This window comes from Pholcus phalangioides, unplaced genomic scaffold (assembly GCF_987345545.1).
Source record: "Pholcus phalangioides strain wild (caught in Gottingen) unplaced genomic scaffold, Ppha-v1.0 ptg000013l_1, whole genome shotgun sequence".
Lineage (NCBI taxonomy): Eukaryota > Metazoa > Arthropoda > Arachnida > Araneae > Pholcidae > Pholcus > Pholcus phalangioides.
Window position 1 is genome coordinate 37,415,721 of NW_028301606.1, and position 26,554 is coordinate 37,442,274.

Sequence of the window (26,554 nt, forward strand, 5' to 3'; positions counted from 1 at the left end):
ATGTAATCTGAAAATAAATTTTACATAGAAAAGTGTAGACAGTTGAACAGGATATAAAGGGAGTAATTAGCATGCTGTATATTTTAAGAATGCTTCCTGTTTTAATTTGCTGAAAGAACTTTTGTACATCAGATAAGTTCATTGTGAATTTTTCGAATATGTTCCATGTTCGTAGATGAAATTGTCTGCTCAAAAAATCTTTTTTCTCACAATATTATTTACAAAATAAATTTGTGTATTAAAGTATAGGGGTAAATATTAGAGAATTTCTGTAAATATATATATTTATTCTCATGAAAGAAGCTACTACTTGTGAACCAGACTCATGACCCTTTTCTTTTGTTTGATTTGCCTCTAGGACTTCCAGTTTTGGCTGATGGCTACTATGTTGTCACAATAGCCAGCTTGCATTTCCAGGCATTACTGCAGTGCATATTAATACCAGAACCATCAGCAAGACCTCATCCTTCATTTGCTGAGATTATGAGTGGTACAAGGACGCCTCTGCCGTTTAGGCAGGTAGACAATTTCCTAGGTGAACCGCCAAGATACACGTAAGCTTATTAATGTTCCACGATTGGAATGATTTGGTCGAAAAAGAATTATACATGCAGGTTGTTTCAGAACTGTACTACTAAAATGAGAAAGGTGATAGTATACATCGAGATGCACAATTTTTTCGATGAAACCAAGGGTTGCAAATGATTTTTTTAATCATATGTCAGCATGCAATTTAAGCCACTGCCGCCAAAATATAGGGAGGAAAAAATTCTAAATTAATCCTGGGGAGGGGGAGAAATATTTTCTGTACATGCATAATATCAGAGAGGAAAATAGAATATTTTCCCCTCTGTCATCACCTGACTGAGGCTGGAAGAACGGTTTTCTTTTTCACACTTGCATGCATTCGAAATTTCCCTGTGATGTGAGCGTGGTTGCCATATTTTTGGGAATTTTAAAATGGTGGTGATGCGCATTTCTCCTTAAAAATTGGGTTGTGACCTTGCATTCCATTACAAAAAATGTTTATCACCCCCTCATTCATTCTGGTGGTAGAGCTATGGGACACCCTGTATATTTCTTCCATCAAAAGGTACAGCAATACCTTGGCTAGCAAACACTGTGGCTGACCAACTTTTGGCTAACAAAGATTTTTTCTAACAAAGTTTTTTTTGCCTCAGCTAACGTATAAGGATTCGGCTAAAAATATTTTGATGGATGTGGATGCATGTACTAACATAAAACAGCCATGTCATGAGCTAAGTTTTCGTGCCAATTGAAATTAATACAATGGTAACTGTCACTTGAGCCAAATTTATTTACACCTTGGAATCACTTTTCGTATACATACTTCAGAAAGATTTTGAGCTATTTCATGTAAAATTAATGTTTAAGTTTAAAGAAAATGCATTAAAAAAAAAGCTTCAGATTTTTTTTTTTTTAATAGTTTCAGTGGATACGGTAAGAATTTTATTACCAAACTGAACGATCTAGATATACTAGAAACTTATCTTTTCTACCTGAATGTGTGTGAGAGAAATAAGCTGACTATATCACATAGCACGCTATTTCAAACATTTTTTCCCCCACTATGATTAACAAACTTGACTGCATAATGTAAATTAAAAATATGTTCAATCTTTCATTTTCCTTTCAATTTTCCATCAAATTGTGAAGTTGTTTATCTAAGCCTTTGGTCAGGTTTGTGTGTGTGTGTGTGTGTGTGCGCGTGCGTGCACTCTTCTTAGCGTTTTATAAAAGTTACTTGATAATTTCAGAATTTTTTTGAATTTCAAAATTTCAGGTAATTTCTCAAACAAATTAAACAATTTTCCATAGCAACCTGTGAAAAATTGAGTTTTGGCTAGCAAATGTGATTATGGAACAAATTATCTTTGCTGGCCGAATAATCACTGTATTGTACAGGAAATTCATTATAAAAATTAGTCTTCCAAGCATGAGATGAGACTAGGCTATGTCATGTCGGTTGACTCTACTTTCCAGAAAGAGAAGCCAAATGTGAAAGCTCAGTCACTGACTAGTGATTCTTGATGCATGATTGCTTTTCTTAAAAGAAAAGAATAAAATCATTTGACATTTATATATATATATATATATATATATAACATAGCCAAATCTCACACTGGAAGGACTATATTGATGCTAAGTAAATTCAATGAAAATTCTGGTGAAAGTATCGTATAGAGACTACTGCCGTTGTATTGGCATCTTTCTGGACTCGCTGCGAGGATCTAGGTTCAAACCTCGTGGTGACACAGTGATGGTTGGTTTTCTGCAGTTTCCCAACTTTTAGACCCAAGTACAAGCCAGTCTCCTATGTCAAAAAGGCTCTTTGCAAAGAACAAGCAGGCCTTCAATACAATATTTAGTTAATTCAAGCATATTTACTCTCTTTACTTTGAAGTATAGAAAACCGATGGCAGCACCACCAATAACACAAAGCAAACATAACTCTGACAATATAAATACTATAGGGCTATGTATATGCGCACAACATCCTGCATGTATCAATTTATTAGAAATTCCTCAGAGGAATGTGTATGGGGTTCGTGCAAGGCTAAGTAGTAGTAGTACATAGAGACTACTGCGTACATGCATGTTTTTGGCAACATTATGTGAGACTAATGCAATAGTTTAACTAGTGTGAGAGTTTATCTCAATATATGCATTATAACTAATTATGTTGTTAATTTCTAATTCAGGTGGCAAGAAGTAAGGAAAGCTCAGAGAACTGCACCTCAAGTGTCGGAGAAGACATTTGTGTTTTTAGTAGATTTTTACAAAGTTAAACCAGATACAACTTACGTAATTATGGAACGAGGATTCGCATGTCCTCCAGATCAGATTGATTTGGCGAGACAAGCGGATCTTGACACTGAGTAAACTTTTTGTAGTGATGTATTTTATTTATTTTAATAATGAAATCTATGCTTTTTGAATACCATACTGATTTGAACGTGTGGTATTCAGAAAGCAATATCATGTTATTGCATTAGTTTGGGTGCATGGATGCATGCTGATCTGATGACAAAATTGACATTCATCCTTTTTTTTTATTCAGAGAGAGCGATGAGAAATTGTTTGTGATGCGAGTTCACATTGTTGAAATCTCTATATTCATTTCACATACATTCATTTTGATTTCATTGATGCTGGACATCAATTTTTAGCCTTTATCATTTCCCTTGTAATATAAAAATTTTATAGTTATGTTACATAAATTTCTCTTTGATAAACATTTGTGTATAAAAAACAATTTTAATTTTTTTTTATTTTCATTTGATACATATATTTTTATATATTTTACATCTGCCCAGAATTGTTATTTGAATAGCATAAGCTTGTTACAGCTTCAGCTTGGCCCAGATTAAATTTTTTTTTTAAATTAAAAAATTCGGCAAATTTTGTCTAGAATTTTTTTTTTTTTAAAAATGCAAATATAAATAAACAAATTGTATTTTAAAAAGTGTTAATTAATTTTTTTTTTATGAAATGAATTCAAAATTTGGACATTTCCTAATTAGTTGGTGAATTTTTTATCTTGTATGCATGAGACTGGTATTTATTAAATTATTGATGTTTTCAAATGTTTTATTTCTCCATGAACAGAAAATACAGTGCGGTGTATCTGTTTGCCCCCCCCCCCTCGAATCGCTTTATTTTTTATAGTTTCCCTTTAAAATAAACTTTTTTTTTTTTAGTAAAAAGATAGAAATAATAGTTATTTTTAATAGTGGCAATAGTACTATGGCGATGCCATGAAATAAGGCCAGGCCTTGTCATTAATATCACAAATAAGTTAAATGTCTACCCTCCCTCAGAGAAAATGAAACGCCCTCCTCCCTCCATGCACGTGCACAGTGATACCAGGAACAGAGCAGTTGTGACGAGCTGGTCGGAATACTATTGTAATGTTTTCGGGGGGGGGGGGGGAAAGCAGAGGAACTGGTTCAAGAATTGAATGTGCTGGAGGTCCCAATTCACAATGGTATCACCAAGGACTATTACTAAATCACACAGGCAGAAGTTCAACAGAGGAATATGGACAAGGTAAAAAATGAGTAGATATTAGTTTGCGTGTTTGTGTTGTGAACTTCACACGAAGTTTGTTCCTCAAAAATGCTTGTTGTGTGTTAAACTAGTGCTGGCTGCCACCTGTCTTTCGAATTTGGAAGCAGACAACTTGTCACCAAGAACTACAAGAGGCTTGCATTGCATCTGCATTACCTTGGAGAATAGTAGCAAGATGGGTAAGAGCTTTCAGAGAGGGACATTAAAATGTGTCAAGTAATAGACTGCTCTCTTTTCACTATCCAGAGATTAGGCAGTGCCAACGGTATCCAAAGACTTCCGTTCACTGGGAACTCATTGTAAGCAGCATAGTTGGTTACATCAAAGGGCTGGAAAATTTAGAACCTTGTACTCATACTATACAGAGTGTTTTGTGAAAACTTTGTTACACAGTGTGTAACAAAATAAAAAAAATCGTAATTTTTATTTTTATAGAGATATTCAAATTCGAAGAATGGAGGAAATTTTGAAAAGAAAAGCTCTGAAAAACCATTTCACCAGCATTTAACGCTGTTCTTTTCAATTCACATATCTCTGGGAATATTGCACTTAGAAATGTGGATTTTTTTTGTTAAGGGAAACAACTTCCTAACTGGCAGTTAGAGCACAGGGGGACCATATAAAAATTTAGATTTTTTTTATTTTGTTTTACACACTGTATTTTCACTCTCAAAACTGGTACAAGGTAATTTTTGAACACTTGAACAAATTTATCCTTTCTTCTTTTCAATTATAACTCGTTTATGAATGTCATGTACATTTAAATATTTACCAACTCATTCAAATTTATTTTCTCGCAAACCACCCATTATACAAGGTGTTTCATAAGAATTGAGAGTAAAATCTTATTTCACAGATATTTACCTTTCTGTAGATTTTTTTTATTTATCATATAGTATTTTTACTCATCTGTTTGAACCGATAAGTTTTATACAAGGTGCATTCTATAAAAGCTGGGTAAAATCCTAGACAATGAAGAAATAAGTACAGCAAAAAATAAATTCTGTTCCAAATGTCTTTTTTCAGAATAATATGCAATGATCCAATCCTCCTTTTTAGAGCAAGCAGAAAAAGACTTTTTCTGGAAGCTGTCTCACTGAACCCTACACAGCTGAAATAACTAATAATTCTCGTAGGAAGTTTCTCCTTCAACGTCGGAAATTCATATTGTGTTGAGATATGGACTGTAAGGGAGTTGTGACATGATTTTATTATTGCATAAACTAAAATATCGCTGAACAGAGGTAGTGACATGTGGGCAGCATTATTGTGATGTAACGTCCAACTTCTTACCAATTCACAATGCTTTTTTGAAGTGTGTTGTCGCAAACTTTTTCAGCACAATTTGTAACTTTTTAAATAAAATTTAAAAAACGAGATATAAGTCTGGATCCCACAGCATACTATTTCTGGCTGTTTTCGACATTGAAGAAGCTTGTGGCAGAAAATTCAATGAAGATGCTGATGTTATTTCAGTTGTGCAGGCAAGATTCAACTGCGACAGTTCTCAGATAAAACCTCTACTTGCTTTAAAAAGGGGGATTGAGCAATGGGACTATTGCATGTCATCAGAGGGAAGATATTTGGAAAAAGAAAAAATTATTTTCCGCTGTACCTATATTATTATTTTTTTTTTGACTTAGTTCTTATGCAATTCACCTTGTACTGAATTTATATTCATTTTGTTGAAATTTTAAGTATATTCTTATATTTGGATGGCGTTACTTCTCGCTTACCTTTCTCGTGTATATCTAGTTCAAAATGTTTAACATTTTATAAATATATTTTTTGTATATATTGTATGCTGTCTACCGAGACCAGAGTATAAATTAGTTGCGAAGTGAAGTAATACTAATTTATTGTAAATATTTACTTTTTTTCAAAGATTTTATTTTTTTCTAAGATTTTATTTTTTTCTAAAACTTTAGGAAATACAATTGGATGTATACAGGGTGCATAGGTGACAGGGCATATGGTATTTTACTGGTGAATTGTGTTGATCTTAGAGACACGCTTCCAATTAGAAAAATATTAAAATAAAAATCAACTTTTTATACAGACACCCGGTGCTCAAGACCCAATAGTGCAAAGTTGTTGCCCTGTCTGTCCAGATGCCAACCAAAAAATAAACTCGCATTTCTAAGTGCAATATTCACTGAAGAAAAACAGAAGAAAGTTTGGGGGAAAAGAGCATTAAATGTGACTAAACTGTTTTTCTTGCATTTAGTGTTTTCCCAACTTTCCTCCATTTTTCGAATTCGAACTTTTGAAACATTCACCAATTCATTGCAAATTCCCGAGAATTCCATTGTATGATGAATTTAGGTAGTGCGAGGGAAACTAACTTTACTTTCTGAAGCTCACTTTTATGATCATCTAAAATTTTTCAGTAATGTTGTCTGAAAAAAATTGCTTTTTCAGGTTATCCATTATTGATTAACCAATTTACTTGTCATCTTATATTCCCAATGCTATCGGAAAAAAAAATAATATTTATATATATATATACAGTAAAACCTCGATAAGTCGTCACCTCAAGTTATCAAAAAATTATGACGGCTTAAGCGGAGTGCCGTCAGTTTTAATGTTATATGTTGTGAAAATCGTATAAATTTATAATATGCCATTTATTAAAGTATGAATCAAAATAACAATATTAATAAAATTTATAGATTGCGAAAGAAAAAATAATAGCAATTTTTTTATCTTTTTTATCTCTTATTACTTAAATTATTCTGGTGAAATGTACTGTACATTTTGATTTATAGACTAACAGAGCAACTGTTTGAATAAGTAGCCTTTCTTCATAACAGAACTCTCTATTGCACATTAATTTTACATATAGTACATCAAATTTAATTTAAGTGTTTGAATTCTTCATCAGTAGTTCATGATGCAACTACAAAGTAATCTCGAACACTTTTAACTTGGTGGAGGGGCCCTGGGCATGGAAAAGTAAACAGAAGACCTGAACTTGGGAAAGAATATCTAATTTTTTTCAATAAAGATATTTTGTTTAAATTTCAAGCCCTAAATTAGGAGAGCCCATGCTTTCTATGATTATTTATTATCTGTGCCCGTTGCACTTTGACTTTAATTCTTCGATTTACATAATTTTTTATTTCCTTGCACTATATGTAATCTTTGACATATCAACAAATTTTTGTTTTGCCGGAGATGTCCTGCCCCCCCCCCCAGGGGTCGAAGTGCTTACGTTGCTTCTTGCGACAGAGCTTGGGTGTCTTTCGGTTTGTCCACTTTCTCCAATGGAGCCCAGGGAGAAATGAGATCTAGCCTGAACAGTCTCCAACGTTCCAAAAACCTTATTCGGCAAATGAACTTCTCCAGCCTAACTTTCGTTACTTAAACTGTTCCGTTTAGGTATATAGGATTTTATGGTGACTTTTAAACATATGGCAATGCTTTTAATGGGAGCCATATAAATAGTCTGTTCCTCTTTTTCAAACTTTTTCATATTGACGATTTAACCGAAATTAGCGACGAGTAAACGAGGGTTTAATAACATTGTGGTCTATGAGAGCTGGAAGGGTCTGAAGGAAAATGTCGACTTAAGGTTTTACTGTGTGTATATATATATTCACAATACCTAATTAGGAACTGAGTTGTGCTCGGTTTGAAAGAAAGAAAAAGAATTATTATATCACTACTTTCTTTTAAACCGAGCACAACTCAGTTGATTTTTGATCTTTCAGCAATTGATATTTTTTGCTTAGAATTTGGATAGAAGTAATTTAGTTTACTAACTGAACAATTAAAAGTCTCAATTATTATATCACTAGAGACTTTTAATTGTTCAGTTGGTAAACTAAATCACTTCTATCCAAATTCTAAGCAAAAAATATCAACTGCTGAAAGACTAAAAATCAACTTCATGAATAGTGTTCTGTTCATTTGTTAACATTTCAATGCAAATAAAAAGCAATTTTCAACAATTTTATAACCTGACAGAGCAGGAAATGGAAATTCGCTTATTGGACAATTGTCCTGGTGATTGCAGATTTTTACTATATTTCACAGCTCCATCTGCTAACAACTTATCCCTACACTGACTGGGGAAACACAAAAAAGGTCTATTCAGAGAAGCTCTTTCCTAAAAAAAAAAAGGTTACATTTCTTTGAAACCAAAACTGATAGTTATAATTGTTTTTTTAGGTACATATATAATTCTAGTCAAGCCTAAGATGGGCCGCGTGAAAACTGCCACTTCTATATTACAATGATTTTAAAATTTCATGCTATAACATAATGTAGAATGTTAGGGCTATGATATAAATTATTCTACATGAAATTAAAAAAAAATAATTTTCAGCTAAGCAGAAAAAATTCATACAAGTCTTTAAGAACCATAAACAATTTTTTTTAATGAAACCTCCAACAGTAGAAGTGAAATTTATTTTTTTCTCAAAAATTCTCACATTTCTGGATAACACTTTCATTGATATGCATTGGCTTTGTGCTTTGGCAAAAACGTGAAGTTCTCAGGTACTGGTCCCAGAAGCATTTCACTGGAAAAAATTGAAGGCATTGCATATTGAAAACTAAAAAAATATATATACTAATATTTTTACAAATAGTATGTTCACTACATTAGAAAAAAAAATGTCTGTATATATATATATATATATATATATGTATTTTTTTTTTCCATACCTAATTTTTATCCAGTCAGCGCATGATGGACTAGCCATCAATGTTTCCAAATCATCACGACCATGATATGGTGGTGGTCTTTCATTTATTCGCTGAGGAACATATTCCAACAAACCAACAGGAATGTATCTGTATTATAAAAATAAATACAAAATAAATTTTCGACTTGTCAATCCCAAAAATAATTTATAATGCAAAGAATTAGTTAATGTGATTTCTCGATTATAATCCTCAGATTATATGAGGGAGAAAAAAAACTTCAGCGCTCCTCAGCTTAAATTATATGTCTCCTTGTATTTTATTTAGGTTTTCCTCAGAAAACATGACCCACACAACTTTTATTCCTTTCATTAAACTGAAGCCAGAGAATTTGCTTTTGTGTGGATTACACTTCTTGATAAAAAAAAATTTTGTAGTTTCCAAAAAAGTTTTTTAATGGTTTTAGGATATTAGGACTGCCGGTTTCAAAACCGATGATCTGATTTGGTTAGGTCATTTCTGTGTCTGATACATGCAGATGAAAAAGATAAGCTCCTAGGTTGTCCTGACTATTCAGTTTGATGCTAAGAGTCTTACTAAAAAAAATACATGCTCTAAAAACAGGCTTTTTTTGCCAATGTATTTTCTATTAGCTGAATCTTTTATTTTACATGAAACAATTTAGAAAGAGAAACGGAGGTACACCTGTGAGAAAAGATTTCAAAACGAATATAAAATAATAAGGCTCAAGTGACAGTAATACCTGAGTTGTGCTCTGTTTGAAGGAAAGAAAAGTAATTTTGATGATTTGATTATCATATAATCAGGAGTCTACAAAAAAGTCTGAATAAGGTCTTGTTTTTGTGAAAAGGGTCATTAATTTTGTGGGAAGCAATTAAATCACAAAAAAAATGAAAAGTCAAATTTACGATTTCATTAATTTGTATTTTGTAAAGGGTTAATTTTACAGATCCGAAAAACGGACCCAAATTTCAGCTGGAGATAATGGCTAATTTTATTGTAATGGCAGTTTAATGTTAGTGTGGCCATCCATATAAAAAAAAATATTGCTTAATCAAATCCGCATTTGTAAGCCAAAACAGAAAAATCTTCATTAGCTGCAAAAAATTCGTAAGCTGAGGCATTCATTAGTCGAGGTATCACTGTACTTAAATCAGAATTACAGAAGATTCTTGACTTCGTCCATTGATTTACCATTATCCACTGGACATATCACCATAGTTTAGAATTATATAGTTTTCGGAATATCCCCCAATCACTTTAAGTTCATGTGATTTCATTCTTAATATGCATTACTGAAAAAAATTTGATTTGATATATTTGTTTATTTAAATTTCTTAGCAAATCTCATGTCCCCTATTGTATTCTCACAGTACATTCAAACAAATGTAGTGTACAATATTTTATATTTAAAAAAAATTCACCTGTATAGAAAAGATAGCCACTCAAGCAAAAATCGTCTCGTTTTTTCAACGCCCTATAAAAGAGAAAAGTAAACATTGTAGTTCATTATTTTCACATTGAAAATGTGATGTAAAACAAAAAGCAAGGTCATGATATTGAATTTCAACACGTGTGATGTTATTACTTAGGGCGCTTCCTTATAAAGTCTCAGAATCTTCGTATCTTCCCTGGCTTTTTAAATGTGGACAGCGCCCTCCCCCCATTACCTATTTCTAAAAACTAAACAACACTTGAAAGAAAAAAGAACGTCACTGAATAATTTGGAGATTTTGTAAGTTCTCAGACTGTGATGCTTCCTTAACATCATAGTTGGTCAATGACTGAACTGGCCTATTTGCTCTCTGAATCTATCAAGCTATCTAGAGTTGAATGTACGAAGGTTAGTTCTTGAATAAAAATTGTTGATTACATGCTTAAAATAGGGAATTAAAATAAGCCAGAGCTTGACAAATCCCAAGTTGCAATGGCGACTAAAAAATTTAATGTGTTATTACTTGCTCGGGAAAAAGAAATATGCTTGGTTCCTAGATTTATTCTTGATTTGTCAAGCCCTGAAATAAGCATCAACAAATTTAAGAGTAAGGAAAAAAAAGCAGCCAAAATTCTCTGATAGGAGAAAAAATAATAATGAGAAGTATAACAAATCTTATTTCTGCCATCATAATTAAAAAATGCAATTTGGTTCAAAAAATCAAAATGAAATAAACAGCTATTCACCTCTGTATCGGATCCCCAATGCTCCAAACCATAATTAACATAAGATTTCAAAATGTCAAATCTTTCTCCAGACGATATGTCCCAATGTGATTGCTCCTTGATTTCTTTAAATATCCAAGGTTTAATAAGCGCAGCCCTAAAAACATTTTTGAATTTAAAAAAAAAAATAGAACATTCTCTGAGATTATAAACCTCAGACTGTAAACATGACTCTTAAACATAATATTAAAACATTCACAAGATAACAGAATCCAACTATAAAATACTCAAAACAATAATTACAATCAAAAAGTTTTGAGATCGTCATATATAAACAATATCATCTATACCAGTGATTCCCAACAAGTGCATTAATCCTTGGGGGTGATGGAATGTTCTAGGGGGGCGGTAGAAGCTATGGGTATAACATAGGATGCTTTGGGGGGGGGGGCAATGGGATAAAAAAAAAATACTGAAGGGGGCGATGGGACAAAAAGGTTGGGAAACTGATGTTCATGTGACCTCAATTCATTTTCTACTTCAAATTCCAAAGACAAAATATTTTGCTAAGCATATTTGAATACCTCAACAAATAAAAAAAACTTCTCTATTGGGTCAGATTAAAAATCTTTAATAATGACACTTGATATGGTACGATTACATGAAAGTTACATTTATATAGCATGGAATTTTTCAAAACAGTTATCTAAATTATATAATTTGAGAACTATAATTCTTTCAAACTGAGCTTATATAGAGGGTATTACGTCTTATCCTTATACATTTTTCTTCACTTGAACTGTTTGTGATAGAAAAACAAACCAACAATCACAAAAGTACCCAAATAACATGCCATTTTTTCTATAGGGCTAATACAGTGATACCTTGGCCTACTGAGATTTTTTCAGGTTTGTACTGCCTCGGCTGTCACAGATTTTTCAGATTTATGTCAGTGGAGGAGCACAAAAAATTTCGGTTGCGTTCTTCAAAATTAATGTCAGGTCTCATTAATTTATGTCTAACTGAAAATCAATCTAAAAAGTATATTTCGCTGTAAATATGTCTTTTAAATCATCTGACAATACTGGATGCATCCCCAAAAAATTATGTGATGCAATGCTTTAAATGCTCATACCTCAACTATTCAGAATATATTTGTGTTTTTGATGTCTGAAGATAGATCTCGTTAAGACAAATCCAATGACATCACTCCAGGGTTTAAGCTAGATAAAAAATTCCTTTAGCGAAAATGGGGGATAAAGCTTTAGCAAAATGCTGCAATGCTAATGATTTATGGTTGGGTGTCTTCTCGTTTCGTACCTCCTGTATGCATTTTTGCGAAAGTGGTTACTACTTTCGCATTCTGCAAAGAATGCGACTGTAGCTTGAACCCTGCATCACTCTGGTTTTAATAAGTTTCCCCGGAACTTGTTGCTGAAAATGCTGACATTATAGATAAGATAGTTTCCTTGGGCATTTGGAGCTTTACATTTGCAGGTGAATTTCTTAAATAACACTCGAAAGACCTAACAACAGAAGATCTGGAACAGTTAAAAAAGAACTAGATCACAAGACAAGAACACGAAAAATGAATGTTTAAAGGAAGAAAGCAGCAAAAAAGTAAAAAATGTTAGGGGCACAGTAGCCAGGTCGATAAGATATTTGCCTAAAGTGCCAAAGGATGTGTAGAGGTGTCGCGAGTTCGACACCCGGTTCGTCCTTGTCAGAATATCTTTCCTGACACAGGCGTACAACAGACAAGGCGACATGACCATAGGAAAAATTGGTAAAGCAGTGAGTCCACATTGACGGGTTAGCACACCAACCTCTCGATGAGTATAAAAAAAGCAAGCCTGCTGTTTGGCATCAGCAATAAATCATAGGTCCCAATCTAATTAGCTCTCATGTGCAGAAAATGACTGTGGTGCGACAAAAATGATCAAATGTTACATTATGGAGTTTCCAGTTTCTGGCCAGAAAGTGGCATCCTGACAAATCTGAAATAAACAGACTATGTGCCCTGGTTGGAGACCAGGGCATCACTCCCTTCCAAAACATATAAAAAAATAGAGAGGGTACAAGTGAGTAAAAAGTTTCGTTTCAGAAATCATACAAAAAATGCATTCATTATGCTATAAAAAAAAAAGCAAAATTTCTGCAGTTCTTTGAATTTGACAGAAACTTCACCCTACGAAGGTTTCTTAACAACTGGCTGTTGCGAAAATATATTTTGGGAAAAGAGAAAATTCAACTGCCCCTGCGGGGAACCGAACCCACGTCCTTTCACTTTCCGAGTGAACACACTAGACTACAGAGGCACCGAATCTCTCCTTAGAGCTCGTGTACACTGAAAGGGAAAATTGAGCGATTCAGTGCCTCTGTAGTCTAGTGCGTTCACCCGGAAAGTGAAAGGACGTGGGTTCGATTCCCCGCAGGGGCAGTTGAATTTCTCTATTTCCAAAATATATCTTTGCAACAGCCAGTTGTTAAAAAACCTTCATATGGTAGCAGAGAGTGATGTCATCCTTGTATAACTTCAGCCTATACTGTTCCTTCTTAGGAAAATGACAATCTCATCTTCATCCTCTTTTTGACTTTCCCTAAAATTTTCACTGAGAGTATCAATATCTATTGTGGGAGGTTCAGTTTGTATGTACATTGCCATCTATGTTTATGTAATCCTCAGCATTGGTATCACGGAAAACAACTTGCATGCAATTTTGTAAGTCCTGCATATATCATTTTTTAACTCAACTTTAAACATTATTTAACTCATAATTCAGTGATTAGGTAATACCATACCTGGCAATCATAACACCTGATACAGACGTCTCCTTTCTGCGTAAATTATATTCTTCAAATGATAGAACATCACCTCCTCCTGAATAGAAAGAGATGATTGAACATGATAGCATATATCAAACATGATACCTCATGCAACTTCCTTAAGAAAGGAGTAAAAAAAAACAGCTTGGGTAGTTTTGCATTTCAAATTTTGTTTTTCCAGAGACATATTAAAAAATAAAAGCAAGATGAACACACACAATTATAAAAGAAAAGTCCTTGCATTAAAAGTAAAACAACTGAGACACATACACATTAAAGAAATAGCAAATTCCTTTGATCAATAAAATATTTATGCGTAACAAAGCAAAAATTAATGAGAAACAACACATCAAGGAGCTACTTGATAACCTGATAGCACAAAAATACACAACTTTTTCAGTCTACGGGCCAGAAACTTGTATATACAGGGATGGGCATAAAACTCATATTTTATGGGACATTCATGTAACTTCTGCCTTTCAAAGGTTTTGGTAAAGTGTCCTGTATTTTCAATAAAGCATGCTTCAATTTTCATTCGTTACTGAAATCAAGCATTAAGGTTATAATCTATAAGTTATGCAAATAATAGGATTATGACTATCATAATCATAGTCTTACAAATAAATTCACCACATGCTTGTCAAACATACGTTTCCTTTTGGTGAATTATGGTAATTTTTATTTAATGTGACTTGCAATATCCCTCTATTTCCTGTCATTGGTGATTTTTCAGTAATTTAGTGGTACTTTGCAACATGCCTTTGGCAATTATAGCCAAAACAAATTGTCAAAGGAATGGAATCGATAATTGATTTGTATGGATTCTTATCTCCTGCATTTTTATGAATGAAATATGGTCAGTCTAAGTATTTATTATGGTATTTATTGATAAGTTAGAATGAATTCTTCTGTACTTTTCTACTGGAACACCTTTTGTAAGCTGGTTGGAACCGCTTAGTGAGCCAGGAATCGGGCAACCATGTATAGCAGATAAAACTGAAGACATTCTTGAAAGTTTTGAAAGATAAAAGAATCAATAATAATGATTACTTACCAAAAACTGGTATTGGATAAGCAAGTTTACCACATTTGTCAATGTAATCCCAATCAGCAGATTTGGTATATCTTTGTAATCGAGATCTCCCATGAAGCTTTTGCAAAAGAAAAAGTGGTATTATCTATGCATCAGATTTAAAAAAAAAAAAATTTTTAATAAAAAAAAAATATAGAAATGATATTTTCTTTACAATCTTGACTATTTTTTAAAAACCAGACCCTTTCACAGACCAAGCTCTGCTTTTCCATTACAATCAAGTATAAATGCTAAATTTACTTAAATTTCTGTAAAAAATTTATAATTAGTTGCTTATATTTTTTGATAAAAAGAATCTGAATAATAAGGGGAAAAACAACAGCTGCACTGATAGTCAAAGTCCCCCACCCTGATTCCAACACAATTCACCAAAACGAGATATAAATTATGAATTACTCCATAACTTACAGTTATTAAGCCTATTGAATCCTTCCACTTAAGGAGACGTTCAATGACATGGTGGGCAGTGGGTTCAGTGCCGACTCCAGTTCTCATTTTTATTGTTAGTGGAATATCCATTATAGAGCTCATACCATGAACAATTTCTTCTAATTTCTTTGCTCTATTCATGAGCCCACAACCAGATCCCTGTTCAAAAACAATCATCAATTGAAATAAATCAAAACAGCACTGACTTCAAAAGAGAAAAAAACTAAATGATGCATATCAAATCCAAGTTGTATACCCCCATCATCAAATTCATGAAAAACCATTATAAAACAAATTCATTGAAAACCATTATAAAATACTGAAACAGAAAATTATTACTCTGACAAAAAAAACTTACTTTCTGGTAAACCATATCCAATGGACAACCCATATTTAGATCAACAAAGTCTACTGAAATGTTTTCACTTAATATTTGGCAGCATTTGGTCATGGCATCTGCATATCCACCACATAACTGGGGGAGGGGGAAACAAGTTAAAAAAAATTAATTGCACTATAGGTCGGTTTGGCTTGAAAAATAAAAAGAGAAATCAGATCTATTCACAAATCTACATTAACTTTAACTGTTTCTTTTAGAAATGTCTTCATTTTCAACCATAATTTTAGACACCAGTATGACATTTTGGTTTTTCTTTCACACTAGAAGAACCAAGCCGGTCATTTTGACCATTTTCGATCTTCTTGCTCCATCTTCATAACGAAACATTGTTCAGAATGATGAAATTTCATGAATTTTCCTAAGAATACTGAAACATTATGCTATCCAACTATCAGTTAAAAAAAATGGTCTTAATAACATTTTTAGTTTTACCTAAAAGTACCACGATTGGTCAATTTGACAGATAGCGTTATAGACACTTTTTATTTCATGCACACCAAATATTCTGTCAAACTGTGGCATCTAATTTACCCTAATACAGATGTTCTTGCTTCGGTCCATTGAATCTATCCTTACTGACTTATAAAGGAAACAAAAATACTGGTTTTTGGCCAAAAATGTAGCAATGCGAATCACTGAATCTTATCGGAAACCTCATAGAAATATGACCACTTGATGATTGTTTTACTTCACCAATACTTGCTGAAGAACTGCAGCAGAATAATACTGACATAGTAGGTTTAACATGTTCATGCCAGCGCCAATTTTCATGTTTTTCGCTGTGAGACAGTGCTTGAATTCATGCTTCACTTCATCTGGCGGCGATGTAGACAAAGATGTAAAAAATGCTACAAATGTTTATGTAAAAGAAAGGGTAGACAGTATGCCACGAAGAAAACTAAAAAGTAACGATGTATTGTAACAATTGTAAAGGCCAGCCAACACACTGTTTACAATGCTTCAAAAAATTGCATCGAAACAAATAAAACAGTTAAGTTTATAATATTGAATTGTTATGTTTTTACTACTGAATTTTTGTTTTTTGAGGCAGCTTATAGAAAATACTAAGCAAGGTGTGAAGAATCTTGGTTTAATAAAAATTATTATTGTTTTATAAATACTTTGTCTAAATTTCATGATAGGGTGTCCATATGTCTTGGTTTAAAAGACCTGTGCTGGCTAATTTTTTAGTTATCTTGGGAGAACATAATATGTAATGTCATAATTAAGTCACAAACAGGCACTTTCAGGTGAGCAAATTGGCTAGATGTCTCAGTTTTGTCTCATTTAAATTTGGTCATGCTAATGATAATGTGTATGTGTTAGTCCTCATACTTGATGATGAATGACAGGTTTTTACCATAAACAGACACTCTGAAGTTTATCATCTATTTATTATTAATTCATCATCACCAGGGCTGATGTTAATATGAGTGTCAATGTTGTAAAAGTGGTAGGAGCACTGAATTAAAATCATACCTGGACCCCAAATATATCTTCAGAATGATGTCTTTTTAGCAATGCCCATTCTGAGGGACTTCCCTGCAATAAACTTGTTGCCATGGCCATTTCTCCACATGTGATATCTGCTCCAAATTCTTTGCATATTCGACGAAAAGGTAGGTTGCCCACCTAAGATAACAAAAAAAAAATGAAAACAAGTAAAAAAATTAACTAGAGAAAATTCAAATTTATAAGAATACATGGTTTATACAATAGCAAAAGAGAAATTAGTTATGAAATTGAAAAAAATCAAAAATTGATTTCAACAAAATTTTTTCTAAGGATTCGTTCTTCAAAACAAAATTGATTTCAATTTAACGTCATTATAGCTCTTAAGAATTTGTGATATGGTTTTTTTTATCAAAGTTCTTTTGATAAAGATATTTTATAGTTCATCTGATAGAGCACATTTTATGCACTCAAAGGCATATTGAATCATAAAAATTTTAATGCCTTGTAAATTTTTTTCCCAAAAAAAATCATACAGGAATTAATAAATTCATGTGCAGTCAAATGCTCTGTTAATATGAGAAGTAGAAAAATTTAGTATTTGTTCATATCAATAATATGAGGCATTGACACAGAGAAGCATGCAAGCAAAAAAAAAAAATTTTTGAAATTATTTTTTCAGCTGATAAAATAGTAAAAACCAGTGGAAGATGGTGACATAAACATGCCTAGAAACTAAGTTTTGCTTGTCCTGTAATTTGTCTTGTCTGTCTAATGTGTTTCTCTAATAGGGTTGTCAATAAATGGAATAGCTTACTTCCAGAGGTCGTGAATTCTAACACCATTGGCATGTTTAGAAAGAAGTATGATAAACATAGTAGCAGAGTTGCCAGCTGCTACAGATTATCCGTAGTTTCTATGGACAGCCGCAATAAATTACGAAGCTATGGGAGACGCTATCAATACTATGGAAATCGGTTTAAAAAAAAATCAGGTCATTGAGTTTCTTGTGGTGTTTTACTCTTATTTTTATTATTTTTTTAAAATTGCATTGATTTTTACCATAACAATGAATTTGTTTATGCACGTGAGAGAGTTCGAGAGAACACAAACGCAAAGCCGATGTGTTTTGTCTGTGCATGCAAGGCAAGGCAATCTGTAAAGCAGCGTCTAAACCCGCCGCTCTACTCGATGCCCAAACGTGCAAAAACCTGTTTTTCGTCAAAACCGCCCCATGCTGGCTGTGAACTAAAAACAGGTTTTTGAGTGGTTCAAGGTGGGGGAGTGGATAAGTTTTTCGATGCGGGTCCGGACCCAACTTAATTCGCATAGTGCATGGTCGAGCTCGCGAAACTTGTGTCAGAAAGAATGTTTTATCGTAGGTGCTATAAGAGCTCTTTTTACGAAGAAAACAGAGATGGGGTCTAGGGTTGCAAGACGTCTGTATATACGGCCCACCAGTGAGTAAGCAGGTTGGGATTGTATTGAATATTCATGATCATCCCCTCCAAAGGTTGATCCTGCGTATGCCCGCATTGTACGGGGATTTATCATTGTAGTGAAGTTTTGCTGTATTTGACATTCATAATTTTTATGGGCATATTTTTTCAGCCACCTCATTAGATACTTTGCCTGTTGTGCCATTTGTGTTTGTAATTGTAAAATTTGTTTTTTGTGACCTACATGCTTTTCCATGTCAATGCCTCAATTACTTGTTTATTTCATGAAAGAATAAGCGTGAAAATTGAGAAAAATCATCATTAAAATTTCTAAGGCAGACATCTCGTAATTCAAACAATTACGATAGTGTTTCAAAAATGCTCCTATTAAAAGACCTCAACTGTATTTGCTAGCTTAAAGACACGTTCATAACATTAAAAAGAAAAAGAGACATGGGTATTTACTGTGTCGTTTCTTTTTCATGATCATGAAAATTCCAATTTTTTTAAAGCAAAAATAACATACTGTTGTCAATGGTGCCAAGTAAAGCTTGTCTTTAAAATCAATCTGCAATTCAAAGAAGAGAAATTCACGAAAAAGAATAAAAACTCTAAATATTAGAAGCTTGCATAGATAATTGTCTTAAATATAAATGAGAAAAAAAAATTTTTTTTTTTTTTTTCATTCAGGCAAAAAAAATGTTTTTCTTTGCATAAGATACAAGGAGCTTGAACATAAAATAATTTAAATTTTCAATGTTAAGAACAGCAGTTCTTAAGCTCTTCATTTAGCTGTAAGTCCAATGAACTTCAGTTTGCATTCTTACATTAACCTCTTTATGATCACAGACATAATATAGCATCCAAATGCCAGTAAAATAAATTCAAACAAGCTCTGTTTTAAAATATTGTCTGAGGCTTTCAAATGCCGGCATCAAGCTCTATTTTCTTTCCTCTCTTCTTACCACTATAAGAAGCTTTATTGTAACACTACAAAAAAAAAAAAAAAAAAAAAATTCATACTGATAAAAACTTATCTATTATAGATGGTAGATACTTTTTTTCTCCCTTTCCTAATGTACAATTAGGTTAGAACGAAATTACCAGATTTATCGCTGATTCATCAAATAGAGATAATCAAAATTTCTTGCAAAATGCTTGCACGTGAAGTGGTTAATAATGATATTTTTATCTGCATTCCCACACCACCACGGGTTCACTGAACACTTTTTCAAGAACCACTGATTTGTTGTGACAAATCTTATAGATTGGTAGAATTACAATTGAAGGGTTCGGACGAATAATATTCCATAATGTTTTTTCAAACTGTGCGGGAGACACAGCCCTTTTATTGCTGAAAAGGGAAAATATTTTCTACCTTAGAGTAATGTAGACCGTTTTCCCATCTTGGAAAATAACTGAGATGCAATGGCAACATAGACTTTTGTTCCAATTATAGAAATCACAATTGTTTAAAATAGCATAGCAACAAAATATGTGGATTTCTGGAGGAACTAACTTAGACCTGTAATGGAAGCTATATGGAACATTTCTCAGCCAAAAAACTGATTTCACAAAAATTTAACACAGACCCTTATTTGTCCAAACCCTTCAATTTCCTGCAGGCCTGCCACTGTCATTTAGGACAATCACCCCCATCCCCTAGGATTTAAAAAATACACCAGAAATGGTGTTTACATACAGTATGTGTATATATATATATATATATATACACATATAATGAGTAAATGTTTTTTTTTGCCCCTTTCCCAGGAAAAAGTTGAAATGATGGGTCTGATATAAAATAAGTTTACAAAGATACATGTATGTTCGTAATCTTATTTTACATCATTTTTTTTCATCAATAAATCTTTATAATTGATGAAAAAAAAACTAGAAAAAAAAGTAAAATTACATCCACTCAAGGCATTTCTATGTCTTTGGTTATCTGTCGGTACTCAAATAAGCTATAAAACTTGCTTGAACTAAAAAGACTACTGCTTAGCCCTACATGTACCTTATGCATATTTCTCAGCAAAATTTCAGCGTAACATATACGTGTTGCCCGGAGCTGAACTTGTTTCAGTTTCTTATGGTGCTGCCATCTACCTCCCATATTTTAAAGTGAAAATGGTAAGTACTTGAATTTCCTTTGTGTAGTTACTAAATTGTAGGCTGAGAGCATCACATAATGTTTGGAATTTATAGCAGCATCTCTACCAAACATATGAAAGTGGGTCACTACACCCTGAAAAAATCAAAAGCAGCATTAGGTTGGACCTTTATCAAAAAATTAAATTTTTCAACACCTTACAAATTTTTTTGGGAGCCTAAACATTTTTTCTGATGCCTAGATTTTTTTGTGGTTTGTCCAGCTGTGATGCAAATATGTTGAAGGTCTGACTGCTCTCTGGGAAAGAGATTTCTTCACATAGAAAGAACTACAGTGCTTGAAAAATCCCAGGTGCCAGATCGTCATGGCAACTAGAAAATCTGTATTGGCACCTAAAATTTTCTATATACGATTGCTGAATGATACAAAATTTTCTGATTTCATATGCCAGTGTGTCTTTCAACATGGGAAGAGGTCAGTATGTCCAGAAAAGGTAAAAAAAAACATCACTTGGGACAGGTTTTTCTTAAGAAAAACAGGCTTGGCTCCTAAGACATTCAACTGGCACCGTCTGTACTGCTGAAATGTTTATGCAACTCGCCAACACTCTCAGTACAATTAAAGCCCCTTGAGCATACATATCTCCCGAATGCCTGCATATAAACACACATAGAAAATGAAAGAAAAAAACCTTTTTTATCTCAGAGGATCGAAGTTTGATCTCATCTTTGTCAATAGGCAGGTCCTTACTAAGATTTAATAATTGACTGCAAGAGTTGGTAGTGCCTGGAATCTGTAGTATTTCTGAAGCGCATGTCGATGTTGGATCTCCCACTTCAGTGGTTTCACATGAAGCAGTGGCATGGGAATCTGGAAGGACACTATATTCTTTAGACTCTGAAACAGTTAACTTGGCAGTATCAGATTTTGATTGACTATTAATTTTATCAAAATCCTTTTTGATGTTCGAATCCGTCTCTGTCTCTAGCTGTTTATTATTTTCATTGTTAAGGTTTGACTTATTCTTACTTGCAGAATCACGCACATTAATTTCCTTCAACACTGCATGTGATTTGCTGAAATCATATTTTCGACGTCTCAAAGCAAACTGTAGATCTTTTGAAAAAGTATTGATGATTAATTCTTTGTCTTTAAACTTTTCAACAAGTTGCTGATCAATGATATTTTTGTTATCTACAATATGGTTTGAGCCGAACCTACAAGATAAACTATATGGGCACCGCCCAAATGTCTCAAATAAATAGCAACTGTCTTTGATGTCAGCAGGTTTGTGTTCCATGTAGGTGGCCAAGTCATGGCTATACGTACACCTGTCACCAAAAGGGCATGTACCTGTAGAACTGAAAGAAAAGCACAACTTTTCTGATTTTGGGACTTTTTTATTGTGGGGTCGATGCTTATTTTGTCCTTTGAGTTTCTTCTTTGGTGGTCCATCCTCTAGAACAAAGTTGTTTTTGTCTCTAGCAGAAACGAAGTTGACATTTAATTCTCTAGAATGATTCTCCATAATGTACCTAGTTGAGAGAAAAAAAGTTAACACATTGTTAAGGATAACTTAATGGATTAAATATATTTAAAGTAAAAAACATAGCTTGAAAAATAGTACCAAACAAATTCTTAGAAGAAAAAATAAACCAGAATGCTACAGAATTAAACTACTAAAATTTTTTTTTTTTAGCTACTGATGAAGAAGCTTGCTTGCTACAGTTCCGAAATGCGTCTAGCTGCAGTTTTCTTCACATTGTGGGTAAACTTTGCATTACTTTTCTTGTCTATTACCACTATCCAGAGTAAATAGATCCCATATAAAAAAAATTATGTTTCAATTTAAAATTTTAACTATGCGTCATGAAATGTAAAAAGCATTCAAAGGCCTAGCCTAGACCTGTTTCACCCAGCCTGAGACTGTTTATCCAACTAAGAAAGTGGCTTATACAAGATTGTTAAATCATTGAAGTAGTGCACTATGGATTTCTAAATCACTTGAGTAGAGGAATTGTTTACAGAGGGGCAGCAAAAATTTGAGGAATGAACGATTAAAAAATTATTAGAAACGTAGAAGGACGGCAAAATATGTATGGCCCACAGGTAGGTATATTCAGGCCTAGATGTGAAAATTTGGAAAAAAAAGTAGGAAAAATAGGAACACCATTGACAAAAAATAGGAATAAAATAGGAGGGAAAAAATGGAATTGCCAAATTATCATAGCATGTAAAAATGTTGTGCCATTGAGATTCACACCTTATATATTTTAATTATAGTATTATCTATAGATATTTTAAAAAACTGAAGTTCTAACAAATTTAAAAATCTTTCATTTCCACAGAATGTGGTATCGAAAACAATGTAAATAAAAAAGCAAAACTAAGAAAGAAATTAATCAAATTTCTACTTTACTTGAAAAGTCCAAATATTGATCGTGATCCAATTCCCCCTCCCCCCCCCCCCCGTTCTTTTCGAAGAAAGAAAAAAACCTGTCTAGGTGCCATAGAAATGTAACCCATGCATGCTTAACCCATTGTCCACGGGCCGAATGTAGCCCCAGAGTCATCTGTTGTGGCTCACAACTTAAAATCTTATTTTGTAAGAATAAACCAAGTGACACTTCCAGATTGTTCAAGAGACCCTGCAGCACAGATTCAGGTCATTCAAGTGGCTAGTGTCACATTCACAGATCACCGCGGCACAGTTCCAAATTACCCAAGTTACCCCAGCTGCTGTTCCACTTCACTTAAATAACCTGTGGCACATTCCTAGATGACTTAAGTGACTGATGGCAGAGTTCCAGATCACTCAAGTACATGCGGCACGTTTACACGTCATTTAAGTGATCCGCGACACATTCCCTGATCAGTAAATATGTCGCAGCATATTTACAGATTGCTGCGGCACAGTTCCAGAGCACTCAACTGACCCATGAAACTTTTAAAACATAACTCAAGTAACCTGCATCACAGTTTCACATTCTTTAAGTATACTGCGGCACATTCCCAGATCATTTAGGTGACTAGCGGAAAATTTACAGATCACCGCGGCGCAGTTCCAGAGTACTCAATTGACCCAGACATATTTACAGGTCAGCTTAAGTGGCCCGCGACACATTTCGAAATCAATGAAATGGCCCACATTCTACAGAATGTTGAACATCCTTGATACACACACGAACCTAGTTATGCCTCAAAACGCACATGCAAATCAATGGCCCTTGGAGTTATCTTATGTGGCCCAGGACAAATAACAAAACCACACAAGTGGCTCACGAACGATCATCAAATCATTTAAGTAGAACTCATTTCCAGATTACCTCAGTGGCAAGCGGCACATTTCCAGATCATTTACGCTGCCAACAGTATATATCCGGATCACCTAAGTGACCCCAAGCACATTTCCAAATCACTTGAGCGACTCGCGGCAAACCCCCAGTTCACTTAAGTGGCTAGTAGTTCAGTTGCAGATTACTGTAAATGGTTGGAGACACATTTACATATCATTTGAGTGGTCCGCGGCACACTTCGAGATCACTTGTGGCTCACAGCACACTGATCACCTAATGGTCTGCAATACATTAACACTTTAAGTGGATCGATGCATTTTTTATAGATTATTTTAGTGGTGCTCTTCACACATTTTTAGACCACTCAGGTGGCCCGCTGCACACTTTCAGACCACCTGATTGACTTGCAGCACATTACAACTTAACTCAACCTTTTGAAGAGTGTGGGGCCACTTCATTGATTTGAAAACGTGTCTTGGGACCACTTAATTAAGTGATCTAGAACAGCGCCGCAGATTATTTGTGATCTGTAAATATGCCGTGGGCCACTTGAGTGATCTGGAAATATGCCACGAGTCATTTAAATGAGGTAGGAATGCGCCGCGAGCCACTCAATTTACCTGCAAGTGTACCGAGGCCACTTAAGGCACGCCATATTTAGGCGATGGGTTGAGCACATACTTAAAATAAGGAGCCGTTCAAGTATTACGTCAGCAAATTTTTAGCGATTTTTGATCCCTTCCCCCCCCCCTTGTTAGGGAAAGTGACCAAAACTCTGATCCTCCCCCCTTTCAGCAAAATTTTTTCAGCGCTCTCCCCCTACCTCCGCTAAGTATTTAGAGATCACTAAAGTGGCTCTGTAGGGGAATCAATAGGGAGAATGTTAGTTCAGGTGCCCACAAACTATATAGTGAAAAGTTTTACACGTTTTTGACGCAACGAGTTAAGATGCTATTAAGAATATTTCATATTTTTACTAAGGGTGGGTGATGAAGTAACATCAAAACAGAACAATACGGCTGTAACTCAAACCCTGGTCAGTAAGCAACCAAAACGAGTGATCTAGAGAGAGAAAGACCAGGTTGGTGGACAACCAAAAGAGTGATCTAGAGTATGAGCAAGCATGTGGGTGGGTAAAAGAGTGACTTAGAGTCAGGGACATTTTTATGGGGGGGGGGGAGCAAGCATGTGGGGGCCTTGCGAGAGCTTAACGAGATTTGGAACAGCTTCAGTATAGGGGACACGCAAAGTTTGCGACTTTTTTTTCCGGCGATAAGTTGCCATCGTTGCCACGCTCTGGTTTGTTGTTGTTCTGCTGGGTTGTCGTTGTTCCGTGTCCCTAGCGCGTCTTTCAAACGGGTTTCACTGTTATTTTCAAATGGGTTTTCCCTTTTTTCCATTCTATTCCCTCTCTTTTTTTCTTGCAAATGACGTCACCTTATAGCCGCGGCGTTTTGAAAAACCATTGGGATAGTTCTTCATATTTTCTCTTCCTTCTGTATATATAATGTAGTGTGTGTGTCAGATTAATTGGAATTATTTTGGATATCTTTTCCCTCAGGTTGTACCTTTAATATTTTCCAATATTTATTCTTTTCTACATGCAGGATACCCCTGCATCTTCATTATTTTATTTATTTATTTTACCGTTGTTTATTTATGAGAACCCAGATTCCCGAAAAGAGAGTCCGGGTTTTAATTTATAATACATAGAATATATTTATTTATACAACATGCAGGACCGTTGTTTATTTATAAGAACTCGGATTCCCGGAAAGAGAGTCCAGGTTTTCATTTATAATTATTTTTTTATTATAATTATGCTTGTTGGTTTTAGCATTTTTATGCTCGCTCAATTCAGCTGTTATTTATGTTTCCATTTCTCTTGCGTTTCATGATATTTTTCATATTGTTTCCTATGCTGGCGATTTTTTTTTTCGGCGCTCGTAATGTGTGTAACGGCCTCGGCGACTTCTGATGGGGTCGTCGGACATATTTGACGCCGAAAATCGCCAACCTGTCCCCTATACCGAAGCTGTTCCCGAGCTTTGCCCAAAGTGGCAAATTCGAGGAAAGGGTGATCCAGAAAATTGGACTAGAATGAAAGAGCGGCAAAACCACGAATCCGCCTCTGCATTTGAGTGGCCCCGGAGCGGTTTTCAAATCACTCACGTGTCCCCGCACTCTTCGAAAGGTTGATCACCCCTGGTCTAGAAGTACCCTTCAGTGATACTAAGCGTTTCTCAAACCACGTGTTATAAATACGCATTATATGTATATACATATATATATATACATATACAAAAACTCACTCTTTCTTGATGATGGCTACACCACGTTCTGACGGAACCTTGGAATCGCTCTTTTCCTCCATTTTCGGTGGAGGAATTCGAATAAAATCAATCAGACTTCTAATAATTATTATTATTACATCGACGACGAATTGCCAGAAATACGAAAAGTAAATACAAACGTCTGAAGCTTACGAGACGACTTTGACCAAAGCTGTATTTGCAGCTTTGACTTAAAAGAATAAAAAAAAATTCATCATCAACAAAAATCAGTGATAAAAACGATAAAATA

General features: G+C 34.2%; 2 protein-coding genes across 3 annotated transcripts in view; one reads left to right on the plus strand and one right to left on the minus strand.

Annotated features, from left to right (window-relative positions):
* Window positions 1-5,963, plus strand: part of LOC149079058 (RPA-related protein RADX-like) — a 37,224-nt gene extending 31,261 nt beyond the window's left edge. The window contains exons 13-14 of one of the 2 annotated variants that reach the window (XM_089241336.1): window positions 359-554; window positions 2,724-5,963. In XM_089241336.1, coding sequence (XP_089097462.1) covers window positions 359-554; window positions 2,724-2,904 — 377 coding nt within the window. In that variant the 3' untranslated portion in view covers window positions 2,905-5,963. The remainder of the gene's footprint in view (window positions 1-358; window positions 555-2,723) is intronic. The other variant, XM_089241337.1, reaches the window with a different exon arrangement.
* Window positions 5,964-8,521: 2,558 nt separating this feature from the next.
* Dus3 (Dihydrouridine synthase 3) lies at window positions 8,522-26,502 on the minus strand. The gene is made up of 12 exons (XM_089241338.1): window positions 26,284-26,502; window positions 21,367-22,210; window positions 19,089-19,130; window positions 17,151-17,303; window positions 15,630-15,746; window positions 15,251-15,430; window positions 14,804-14,900; window positions 13,726-13,804; window positions 10,945-11,080; window positions 10,188-10,240; window positions 8,764-8,892; window positions 8,522-8,618 (listed from the first exon to the last, which is right to left on the minus strand). The coding sequence occupies exons 1-12, from the start codon at window positions 26,343-26,345 to the stop codon at window positions 8,546-8,548; spliced, it is 1,965 nt and encodes a 654-aa protein (XP_089097464.1). The 5' UTR covers window positions 26,346-26,502; the 3' UTR covers window positions 8,522-8,545.
* Between the last annotated feature and the right edge of the window lie 52 nt (window positions 26,503-26,554).